At 41.2% G+C, this 12,303-nt stretch overlaps 1 protein-coding gene across 4 annotated transcripts in view; it reads left to right on the forward strand.

The window, feature by feature from the left end:
* Cobll1 (cordon-bleu WH2 repeat protein like 1) overlaps window positions 1-12,303 on the forward strand; it is a 139,716-nt gene that overhangs the window by 81,624 nt on the left and 45,789 nt on the right. For all 4 annotated transcript variants that reach the window (XM_057755607.1, XM_057755609.1, XM_057755608.1 and 1 more), the window contains exon 3: window positions 3,795-3,983. In XM_057755607.1, the coding sequence (XP_057611590.1) occupies window positions 3,795-3,983 (189 nt within the window). The remainder of the gene's footprint in view (window positions 1-3,794; window positions 3,984-12,303) is intronic.

Below are 12,303 nucleotides of genomic sequence, written 5' to 3' on the forward strand. Positions count from 1 at the left end.
TCTTGAGATTTATGTTTATTATTTTTATTTATTATAGTATGTGTGTGTCCACATGAGTTCAAGTGCCCATGAAACAAGGAAGAAGAGGCTGTTTGATGCCCTGAAATTGGAGTTAATGGGTTGTACGATGCCAGATTTGAATGAGAACCCAGCTCAGGTTCTCTGCAAGAGCAACAGACGCTCTTAATGGCCATACCATCTCTTCAGATATGAAACTACAATTTCAGTACACTACCGGAAACTAGGGTCTGGGGAGATGATCAGCAATGAAAATACCTGCTGGTGACTCTTAAAGGTTGGGGTTCAGATCCCCAGAATCATGTATGAAATGCGGGGCAGGTACAGTGGCCTGCCTGTAATTCCAGTCCCAGAAGGCAGATGCAGGGATCCCAAAAACAAGCTGATTATAAAGACTGCACAAATGAGAGGTCCTGCCTCAGTAATGATGTGGTAGAGCAATGGAGGAACATTCCTGCGTTCAACCTTGGGTCTCTATACAGAGACCTGTGTGTGCATCTGCATCTACACGTGCACACCCACACATGCAAACATGCCTGCATATGAACACCTCACAAGATAAATGGTAATAAAGACTCGCATTTGTAGATGGTAGTTATTAAATGCCTGTGTCTGGCTGTCTTCTCTCTCTTCTTTCCTGCCCCATCTTTCTCCCTTCCTTCTTCATGTCTAGAATTTTCTGCATTTAGATAGCCTATAATCTATATTTAGCTTTTTTACTTGGCTTGGGTGACATTCAGTTCTTCTGCCGATTCATGTCATGTCATCAAAACATGAACACTGGGAGAAGTCAGCAGGTTAAACCAAAAAGCACTTGAAATTTTCTGCTGATAAATGAAAGGTCATGTAAGTTAAAATATTGAAGCTATTTAAGATTCAGGCCAAATCCAGGCCTCCTCCTGGTGTTCTTTTCATAGATCAGACTGTGGAGGACGGAGTAAGTGAACCGGAGAGACACACCCTCATTTTGTGAATGGGTCCCCTTTGGAACCAGCACTAACTGGCAGGACACGCTCAGCCTAGGAAGTTCTACACTGAGTGGGGAGGGTGGTATATGTATCTTGTGTGGTTCTTACACTTTCTCAGGAAACGTGGACTTAAAGTTTATATTTTTCCTGAAAGGAAATAGTTTTCTTCCTCCCAAAGCAAATAGTTTTTGAAGCGCTGTTTTTATGTGTAAAACGTTTTACTGCACATACGATTGTGCACTGCCGGCATGCCTGCTGCCCGCAGAGACCCGGGAAGGGTGTCACAGCTCCCGGAACTAGAGTTACAGGTGGTTGCTAGCTGCCGTGTGAATGCTGGAAGTGAATCCCAGGTCCTTTGGAAGAGCAGCCAGTGCTCGTAATCTTGGAACTAGTTCTCTGGCCCTGCAATCATTTATTATTTATTTTAAAATAATATTTTTAAACTTTTAAAGTTAATTTTATTTAAATATTTAAAAAATGATTAGTTACAGGTTTTTTCCCACATTTAATTTTTTTTTAATTTTTTTTATTTTTTATTTATTTTCGAGACAGGGTTTGTCTGTAGCTTTTTTGGTTCCTGTCCTGAAACTAGCTCTTGTAGACCAGGCTGGCCTCGAACTCAAAGAGATCTGCCTGCCTCTGCCTCCCGAGTGCTGGGATTAAAGGTGTGCGCCACCACCGCCTGGTCCACATTTTATTTTTTTAAAGCTCATCACACCTGTCATTTGGTTCTGTAGGAGTTGTTTTTAGGATGCCCAAGTAGCCCCATTGTCCTTTTGACAGTGAAAACATTCATTAGTATAATTATTTGTGAAAGTTCATTACAGCCAACTTGGAATTTACGAAATAACTGTGTTACTCTTCTTGTTGTGGCAAAACACCTATGGAAGCGACTTAAGGAAGTATAGGGAGGTCATGGCATCCTTGGTCAGTCAGGAGAGGGATGTGATCTTCCAGGCTCCAGCTCTCCTTGCTTTTTTTTTTTTTTATTTCATTTGGTTTCTCCTCCCAGCCTTTGGGATGGCACCACCCACAGAAGGATGGGTCTTCCTCCCTCGGATAAATCTTTCTGGAAACACTTTCACAGGCCTACCCGTAGGTCTGTCTCTCAGGCAATTCTACACTTGATCTTATTTTTAAACAAAACACCAAGAAGTTATTCCTCATAGGTGATTTTAAGTCTACCCATGCTAACTGTAAATATTAACCAATTACAAGTCTATCCCGTGTCAGATTGACAGTCAAACCTTGTTTAAGCCATAACCCACACTCATGGTCTTCAAAGGCTCATGGCCATCTCATAACACAAAAGGCATTTAGTTCATTTGTAAGAATCTCAAAAATAGGGGCTGGAGAGATGGCTTAGAGGTTAAGAGCATTGTCTGCTCTTCCAAAGGTCCTGAGTTCAATTCCCAGCAACCACATGGTGGCTCACAACCATCTGTAATGAGGTCTGGTGCCCTCTTCTGGCCTGCAGACAGAATATTGCATAATAAATAAATAAATAAATAAATAAATAAATAAATAAATATCTTTTTTAAAAAAGAATCCCAATAATATTAACAGTTCTAGCATTGTCCAAAAGTCCAAAGTGTCTTATGGGACCCAGGAAAAAATAGGAAAAATATTGTGAGATTTAGAGATCCAGTTGCATATGCTGCATCTGTTCAAAGAAAGAAGCTCTGTGTACATATTTGGAAGCAGAGGGTAAACTAAGATAAACTATAATGGACAGATCAGGTTTATCTGGATTGAGAAGTAGGGCATACTAGAGTGGAAGTGGCAGACTCGGGAGCCTTTGTGAGGTGTATGGTACAGTAAGTAGTCCATCCTGAGACATTGTTCATGGGGCTGCATCAAAGACGAGAAATGATATTCTGAACGTGTTAGGAATGACCATTTGCTCAACTGCATGAAGGCCAATATAGGTTCTGCTGTCTTCTAAAAGTGTATATTCATTATACGTAGATAGCTCTGGTTTTCATCAGGATGTTTTCATACATGCATAGAATGGCATTCGCACTTGACCCTCCCCTCCCTTCCTCTCCTCTTTCTTCTCTCCTAGTCGTCACCGCCATTCCCATAGATAGTTGTTTCTACTTTTAGGTCGTGTACAGAGAAATGATTCTGTGCATCTGTATAAAAGCTGGGGTCCACAAATGAGTGGAAACAGGCATTATTTGTCTCTCCAAGTCAGAATTCACTTACTATTAAAATCTTCTGTTGTATATCAGCTTTATTACAAATGACACAATTCTGTTATGTGTACATATACCTGCTTTCTTTATGCATTCCTCTTGATGGACACTTGACGTGATTTCAGAGTGTGGCTCTTGTGCAGTAAGTATCCTAGAGGAAGGATCTCTATGATACGCTGACTTACTGTCCTTTGAGCAAACACCTGGGAGGGGCACGCTGGGTCACACAGTCCATCTGCTGTGTTGCTTTCCCCAGAAGCTTCGTACAGATTTCCAAAGTGGTTTGACCAGTTTACAGTCATACTTACTGCTTGGAAGGGCTCCTTTTCCTGTGCATCTTAGCATCATTTATTCTTACTTTTATTAATAGCCACTATTCTCAGTAGGAGAGATGGACTCTTATTGTACCTTAGATTGTTTACCTGATGATTACTGATGAACATTTTCATGTGCTTATTGGCTATTTATATTTCATGTCTTTTAATTAACAAATTCTGATTCTTGGATGTGAAAATAATCTAAATTTAGACTTGGGAGTTTTATAAGATTAGATAATACTAGAAAGCTTCTGTGAAGATATTTTATTTTCCGGGTTTTCTTTTTACTTTAGGAGGAAACCAAAAGCGAAGGCACCTCTTCCTCCTGCTGAGACGAAGGGCATGGGTGTTTCTTCTTCTGAGGAGCCTGGAGAATCAACTGCTGTCATCCCGGAACGAAATGAAAATATGGTGGATAAAGACATTGACCTTTCGGTGGTCCTGCCTGGAGACATTCTCAAATCGACTACTGTTCCTGGCAGGTATGCTGCAGTTGCTAAAATACCATGACCCCACTTTCTTCTGCCACCACTGAAACCTCTGTGACATATGTCTTCATTGTTTTTTTCCTCTGATAAAATACATCTGCTGTCATTCCGTTGTTACCTTTTTTTTTTTTTTTAAAGTTAAGTGCTAAGATAGTAAATCTCTCAAAGCATTTTAATATCAAGGCTATGTATTCTACCAGCTCAATTCAGTGATTAAGATTTGGGATTTTTATGCATCTCGTTCTCTATTAATAGGTGTTAAAAGTAAGCCTGCCCTGATACTCCATTTGCAAGTCAAGGATCGAAAGCCAGAGCCTACAGCACACAGTCCTTCCCTCTATCCTCTCCTTCTTGTTTCTCCTTCAGGCTGCTACCATGGAGGAGCTACTTTGCTGAAAATGCAGCATTTTCTTACTTATCCAACAAATAGATTTGTATGCAACATTAGGGATTTTTCCCCCCCGATTTACTTATTTGATTCTATAAATCTGTGTGCATCAAGTAGAAATTGAAAATCAAACTTGAACTAGCAAGGAATGAAGACACAATTTAGGAGGCTGATGGTTTTGAATACGTAACACAAAGTTGAGAAAATGGATCAAGGCCCCTGGTAATTTTCCGTTTCGCCCTGAAGTGGAAAGTGACATGAACTATATACCTGACCACACTCACTTCTTACCTCCAACCTTGTGTTGTTATCCAGTAGCATGTGCTAGCAATTGAAGCTGCTTGACCTTAGCATAGCACGAATCTGCGCATGTGTGGCACAAGAAATAAGCATTGTGTTGGTCATCGCATTCTAATGCTGTGGCTTCCTGTAAAACCCTCACTCAGCATAACTGCAATTTTAGGTTAATTAAAGTCTTATGTAACGCTATAATATTATAAAAATTGATGAGCATAAAATAAACTCAGCATTAGGAAATAATTCATAACTGTCTTATAGTCTCCTTAAATCTTAGTAAGTTATGTTTTTTTTTTTTTCCATTTGCTTTTGTAGTGGCAATAGTTTTAGGGTTTCTTGTTTCTTCATGGAACCCTGTTTATGAGGCTGCTATACTTGTGACTATCCGTGGTGGACTCCTACCTCTGACTGCACTCTTCTGGCGAGGGAGTTGCAGACAGTGACCATCACATCAGTACTCTGATGTCATAGCTTGACTTAAACAGGGATGGGAATTGCCTTGGCGGAGGCAGTAAAGCGTATTTGCAGCAGTTCAGTTTCCCTGCTTTTCTCTAAGGTGTACAGATAAGGCTGGTTTCATCACCGGCGAGCCTTTCTTCTGGGGTGCCTCAGGAATCGACTTGGATGACCTGAATTTGTTCCTCCTTTCCTTTCTAGTCTAAACTGATTTTATAATGGCCTGTCTTTTTATTTATTTATTTATTTATTTTGGATCTGAGTTTTCTTCATATATATGACTTGAAGGTTGTGAATCATTTTTGCTACGTGTGTTCTTACCAGGACCGTAGATCTGTTCACACCTTTCGCCTTCTAGCTCTTTGGCTTCTCCATTCCTCAAAGCTGAGTAATTTTCCGTCAACGTCTGTGTGTGTCCGAGCCCAGCTGTTGTTGATTTGGGATATTCGCTTATCTATGAAAATGTTTTGTGCCTGAATTGTTAGGATTAAATAACACATGGTGTATTGCTAGGATTACATGAAATGCTATCTCTGGTTGGCACATAGTTGCCCTATTTTTTTAGTTGTGGGGAGATGATGCTGAGGTTCAAAACCAGCATTGGGGAAGTTCTGTATCACTGAGCCATACCCCCAAACTCTTTTGTATAGGGACCTGATTTCCTTCAGCTAGGCTCTCTCCCTTTATGGCTCCACACAGATTCCTCTCCGTTTGTGCAACAATGACAGTTCAGTACAAAATCAGGGAACCGTGGAGGTCGGGATATGTTAATTTCTCCTCTGAAATTAAGTAGGCTTGTCCTTCCCTGCCTTCTTTTATATATCTTAAGCCTTACCACATGACTCTTTGTTTTTTGACAGGTACTTTTTTTTAACAACAACAACAACAAAAAAAAACCTCAGTACGTATTGAACTTATGAACACCACCCCAACCCTCCCCAGGACTTCCGTCTGTTCTTTTTCTCCAGTCAGCTTATGTAGGCTCACATAACACTTTATACAAAACATCCTGATAGCCCAGAATCACCTGCTTCATCTCACTTCCCCACTCTTGATTCTTCATGCGCTAGAACGTAGTGTTTCGTGCTATGCTTTCTACATATTTATCTTTAAAAAACAAAGATGCTTTTCGCCTTTAACGTGTGTGTATGTGCACGCGCGCGTGTGTGTGTGTGCATGTGTACGTGGTGTATGTGTGCTATGTGTGTTCCTGCCTGTACATGTGGAGGCCAGAAGAAAGTCTCAGATTCTCTGGAGCTGAGGAACCAACCTTGGGTCCTCTGGAAAAGTCTTAACTGCTGAGCCATTCTTTCCAAGTAGTGATCACGGTAGAAATGCCCTAAAAGGAAGTGTCTCTGATTCTTTAAAAGTTTTGTTTAGGGTTCAGGTTTTGTAAGTTGGAATTTATTTGCTCTCAGGTTTTAATGCAGCAGCTTGCTTCTATTCGACTTACCACCCAAGAGCTATCCGTGTGTGGTCATTTTTTGGAGCCTTTCAGATAGAACACTAATGATGATTTGAAATGTCGACGGTACAAAGCCACTGTGTGATTTTGAGTCCGTGATACTTCCTTGCAATACTTTTTAGGTATTTTCCGAGTATGCTAGGGGTGTGATGTGTGTGTGATTAAAACTGTCTTAACAGTTCCAGGAACCGATGAACCATTATTTTAAAAGGTGATAATAAGCACAAAAGTGTTCCAAATAGTAAAATATAGTCTGTTTATTAAGCTAACGGGGAGACTTAGACTATCATCTCTTTATAACTGTAAAAGGGAAAAATCTTACGGAAAAAAGAGAGCCCGCCCCAAACTTCAAAGTAGAAACGCCTAGCTAGGAATTACACTTTGCTTCACGGCTCACTGTGATCTCGGAAACATCAGCTGACCGCTCTTGGCTTTTTGTGTTAAATGACCAGAGATATTTGACATAAAACCTGTGGCTTATGCATACTTTGTCCAGTGCCTCTATGAGCTAGTCCGACTGGTACAGGGCGGATCAGGAGCCGACTCAGGGCATTCACAGGGAGTAGAGCGCCACCTATTGGAAGTAAGTAGACTCATCAAAATGACAGGCGACACCATTGTGAGTCAGTTTATGTTAAAACAAAGCAGGTATGGATACCAGAACTCAAAAGTTCACAGATAGTTGTGTTTATCGAAAATATTAAGTAAAACCAGGTCTGTAGCCAGCACTTGGGAGCTAGAGGCAGGAAGATCAGAAGGTCAGTCATCTTCAGCTGTGTAGCAACTTTGTGACCCGTCTGTAAAACATGAGACCTTATTCCATTTGTTGTCAGCATATCGAGAACTGAGCTGTGTTTACAGGAGTCTCTTTGCGCTGCTCCGTTAGTTTCTAACGAATTCCTGCTTTCTCTGCTTTTCTGCTTCGCTTCAGTTTCCTTCTGCCGTCACCATTCCTACTTCTAGTAGACTTAATATGTAAACTTAAACAAACAGGGCCTCTTTAGTGACCTTTTCACCTCACCTTTGGAGAAGAAAAGCATAGCATTTCCTCAAAGAAGCAACGTAGTACTTACAGAACTTTTAGTATTGAAAAAAGGGCTCAGAGACAAGCTCTGACGTTTCTCCTGGTAATTGCAGACTCAGTCAAGTTAATAACAAAGACAAACCACAATGGTGCATGCGTGTGTGTGTGTGTGTGTGTGTGTGTGTGTTATATTTAGTAGATATATTCTTTTTTGTTAGATTGTTTTATTTGTGTTAGGATGTGATGATTTGTGTATGTGTGCTGTTGCTGTTGAGACCAGCAGGACCTCGGCCTTTAACCCAGGTTGGCTTTGAACTCATGTCCTTTTGCTTATTTTCCTTAGCTCTGGAAGGTGCATGGCAGTTACAATAGGTCTCTCTCTCTCTGTCTCTGTCTCTCTCTCCCTCTCCCTCTGAGACATGGTTTCTCTGTGTAGCCCTGACTGTTCTGGAACTCACTCTGTAGTCCCACCTGGCCTTGAACTCACAGAGATCCTTCTGCCTCTGGCTCCCAAGTGCTGGGATTAAAGGTGTGTGCCACCATCTCCCGGCCAGGGTTTTTCTTTTTAAAATAAAGGTAATTATTTATAATTTGCTGTGGAAATAGCATTAAAAGTGAATGATCAGGTAAACTACAGTATGAAATGATGGCTTTAAAAGAAAAAAAGACTTTTTACTCTTCCTTTGTTTTTAGTGTTGGTTATGAAACCGTTTCGCAGTTTAACGATGACCTGTTCAAGCGTTAACTGCCTTCAGGTCTTGCTGGTTGTGTTCGTCTTCTGATTTCTCGTAGTGTACCTAAGTGCTCCTTAAAGCCCCGGTGAGCTGTGTTCTCTGTCTTGGATACACAGTAGCCAGCACCCTTTCATCCTCTGTCAGCTCTTCACTGCATAGATCTCACACAGTTGTTGGCGTGCATTCGGAAGGCAGAGAAACAGTTCAACGGAAAGCAGTTTTGAGGATTTGTTGAAATCGCATGAGATTCATTGTTAGAGACTGGGGAAAATTTAAAAACTTATCAGAAAGAATCTTACTTATTCTTATGTTGCTTAAAATGCATCTCTTCACTCATTGTCATCTGTTCCTGTTTTCTAGAGTGTTCTGTGAGCACCCTTTATCCCCGAGTCATTACTAAGGGCAAGCACTCCTTTGCTCTCAGCTGTCCAGATTGAATGAAAAATTACCTAGGCACCCTGTTGGCAAGTGACCTTGTTTAAACATGGGCAGGCTTGACAATCCACCTATGTCATTTCTGCAAGTCTGGCTGTTCTTGGAGCCCTTTATTGCATCGTGACCTGTATCTTTTGATGTCCAACTGGATCTTCAAAACACAGAAATAGAAGCTCTAACCATCCGTTATCAAAACCAGGTTAAGATTACTACTACTCTGTGTCCCAGATACGGAAGGGTCCCAGAGGATGTAGGGAGGATTTGATGAAGCCTTTCATCTCTAAGGTAAAGTTCTAACACAAGGCAGATAGGCTGTTTTCACCATCTGTTTCAACACCGTGGACACTGCCTTGAATCATGAGGATGCTAAAATGTAGCTCGAAACTCTGGATTGGAGAGTTAGAAAATCTTAATCCGATGATTATTATAGCTGTCATGTATAATATGATTTCCTAACCTCCTTTGGTTCAGTCATATTGGAGGAATAGCTTTAATCGTGGATGCAAGCTCAAATGAAATAATAGAGAGAATTAAATACAAAAGGTGATCATTTATGTGTAAAAAAAGGTTGGAGATCTTGTAGAGATTTTTTCATATCAAAGAGAGTTTCTAAAGACCTTTTTTTTTTTTAACATTAGCTGTTTTAAATTTTTTTAAATATGCCTTCCAGGAAATCATTATATAAATGTCTAAGTATTAATAATAATATAGAAACAATAATGATAGTAATATTGCATCTAGGTAGTGTGATTAATAAGAATTCACAGCGATGTGGAGATGAGGGGAGAGGAGGCCAGTGCGCATGTCAGTGAGTCAGGGTCCGTCCAGTGCACATGCTCCTTAACCACTTCACTAATTTGCTTTGGGTCTCAGATGTAGCTAGCCTTGGGCTACAGGAAAATGGTACTTTTCCTGAGGTAATCTGTAGCCAAATATGATTGCTAGCTGCCGTCAGTCACATCACATCAGGACAGTCATTCCTAAGCCAGATTGTTGTCTTTGACAAAAGTACTTTGGCACTTGGCTGGGCTCTTCTCATGTATGTTGAAGGATGACTTTATGTTCTGTGGGAGCGATATGTGACTAGCCAAGTCTAGCTGTGACCATCGGACGTGGTCCCTGCTTCAGGTTTGAGTGCTGTCTGATAGTGTTGTGGCTCCTTTTTGGCAGAGCTAGACTGATTCTTACCCTTCTGGTGGAGGAAGACTATGAGGTGTGTTCGTGTCAAAGGCTGAGGCTTCTCTTACATGTTTTAACCATTCGACCTTGGTAGACTTGGAAAAGATACCAGCCCCCTTTCCTGTTGATGGCACAGCTTTGTAGAGAACAAAGCTGCCACACAAATTTGCTAAAGTTTTCAGTACATATCTTTTTCTAAAGCATGTGGCTTTCCCGCCAACAGCTGTTTATCCATGCATCAACCACTGCACATGGATCTGTGTGTGTGTGTGTGTGTGTGTGTGTGTGATTCAAGCAGAATTGCCCAGGACGAAATAACCATTTTGCTGTTTCTCTAAACACAGACCAGCATTGCCTTCATTCTGTGCCTCCATTCAGGTCCTGGGAATAAAGATGGCTAAACTTGGGTCCTTTGAGAGAGGTGACCACATCCAGGTGTGCATGGGTCCTAGATAAGGTCTGTGCAAAAGGGGCCATTACAATTCCTGAGGATTATACAATTCCCTTGGTAACTTTATGTAAATCCCCAAGTGTTTTATTGACATGGTGAGCTGAATGGTGAGTTTCCTGCCCTCATTTCCCTGTCAAGCTTCCTGAAATCTAGTAGCTAGTTTCAAGTGGATTTGAAATTAGAATTATTTCAGTTATTCAATTAGAATTGAAATTAGACTATCATTTTTACTGGCATTTATATTTCCCCAAAAATGAAGGGGGTGATTGGTCACAGATTTCCCTAAAGCAAAGTCCCTCTGCCCATAAAATAAGAAACAGGACGCAGCTGAGCTTGGTGACTCACACCTTTAATCCCAACTCTCCGGAGGCAGAGACAGGTGGATCTTCGTGGGTTTGAGGTCAGCCTGGTCTACAAAGTGAGTTCCAGGACAGCCAGAGCTCTACAGAGAAAACCTATCTCGAATAACCAAAAAAACAAACAAATTAACAGACCAAGAAACAACAACAAAACAGGAACTTGGTGCCTTGTTGTGATGATTTTGTCTTAAGTGTGAAAGATTCAGGATTACCAGACATTTGAGGAAAACGTCATACAAAAGATTTTAAGATTTTATAATTTCCTTTTCCTAAAGGGCTGACAATTAAGAAAGGCAAGACCACAGTGTTCTGTTAATGTGAACAAAAACTTAATTGGGGCCGGGCGGTGGTGGTTCACGCTTTTAATCCCTTCACTCGGAAGGCAGAAGCAGGCAGATCTCTGTGAGTTTGAGGCCAGCCTGGTCTACAAGAGGTAATTGCAGGACAAGCTCCAAAGCTGCACAGAAACCCTGCCTCGAAAAAACAAACCAAACCAAAACAAACAAACAAAAAAACTTGTGTATCAGCAGGTTGTACCCATGGAAAGGGGACTCCCAAGCGGAGAAGTACCCCCAAATGCCATGCTGGGTGAAGAATCTTGTGGAAGTTTTTCCTGCCTACAGATCAGCCCTGTATTCTCCTGTCGGCCATTAATTGTTAAAAACCCAAACACTTACTTCTATTGCTTTACAGAAGGACCCATCGACTTTTTATATCAAGGGCCAGATAAAAAGTATTAAGCTTTGTAGGCCATACAATGTACAGGCCACACCAACTTCAGTCTGCCTCTGTAACAAAAAAGCAACCTGAGACATTATATTAACGAGCCATAACAGTGACAAGCACGATACGCCCTAAAAATCTCAATTTAAAAAACAGAAAACAGAAAGCAGGCATAATGGCACACAGCTGTACTCCTAGCACTAGGGAGACTGAGGCAGGAGAATCACAAGGCTGAGGCCCAGTTATGGGTACATAAGGAGTTGTGTCTGCCTAGGCTTCCAGCAGATTGTCGGAGGGCTGCAAAGTGTAGTGGCTGACATGTGGTCCGGTCTGTGAACTAGTGTAGTAGAATTTTTGGAACAGGCATGGCATAATACCTGGGCAGTGACAGCAGAACCTAGGGAATACTGAGTATTCTGTGAGTAATGTGAGAACCCACAGGGCTTGTTAGAAGTTTGGGGGTCCTCATATATTTGTCCACTAATATATGTTACACGTACACGCACACTTTAAAACCCAAAAGGAGGCAGTTTATTCTATTAGTGCTTTGGATGTAGCCTGTTCATGAGCTGAGGACTGCAAGTTCTAACATGGAGGACTGTGTTATAAACCAAGCGACTGTCCCTGGGTAAGGAAAGACTCCTACAATTTATAATGTAAAAGCCTGCCAGATAAAAATAATGTAGAAACTCTCTGAACCAGTCTTATCCTCTAAGATCTGAGACACTTTAACCACCACATTTAATCTGCTCAGATTTTGTCTTCCTATTCATGAGATGTTTAAGTTGCTCTCACAGCTCTTA

Source organism: Chionomys nivalis, chromosome 22, assembly GCF_950005125.1.
Source record: "Chionomys nivalis chromosome 22, mChiNiv1.1, whole genome shotgun sequence".
In the NCBI taxonomy this organism is placed as follows: Eukaryota; Metazoa; Chordata; class Mammalia; order Rodentia; family Cricetidae; genus Chionomys; species Chionomys nivalis.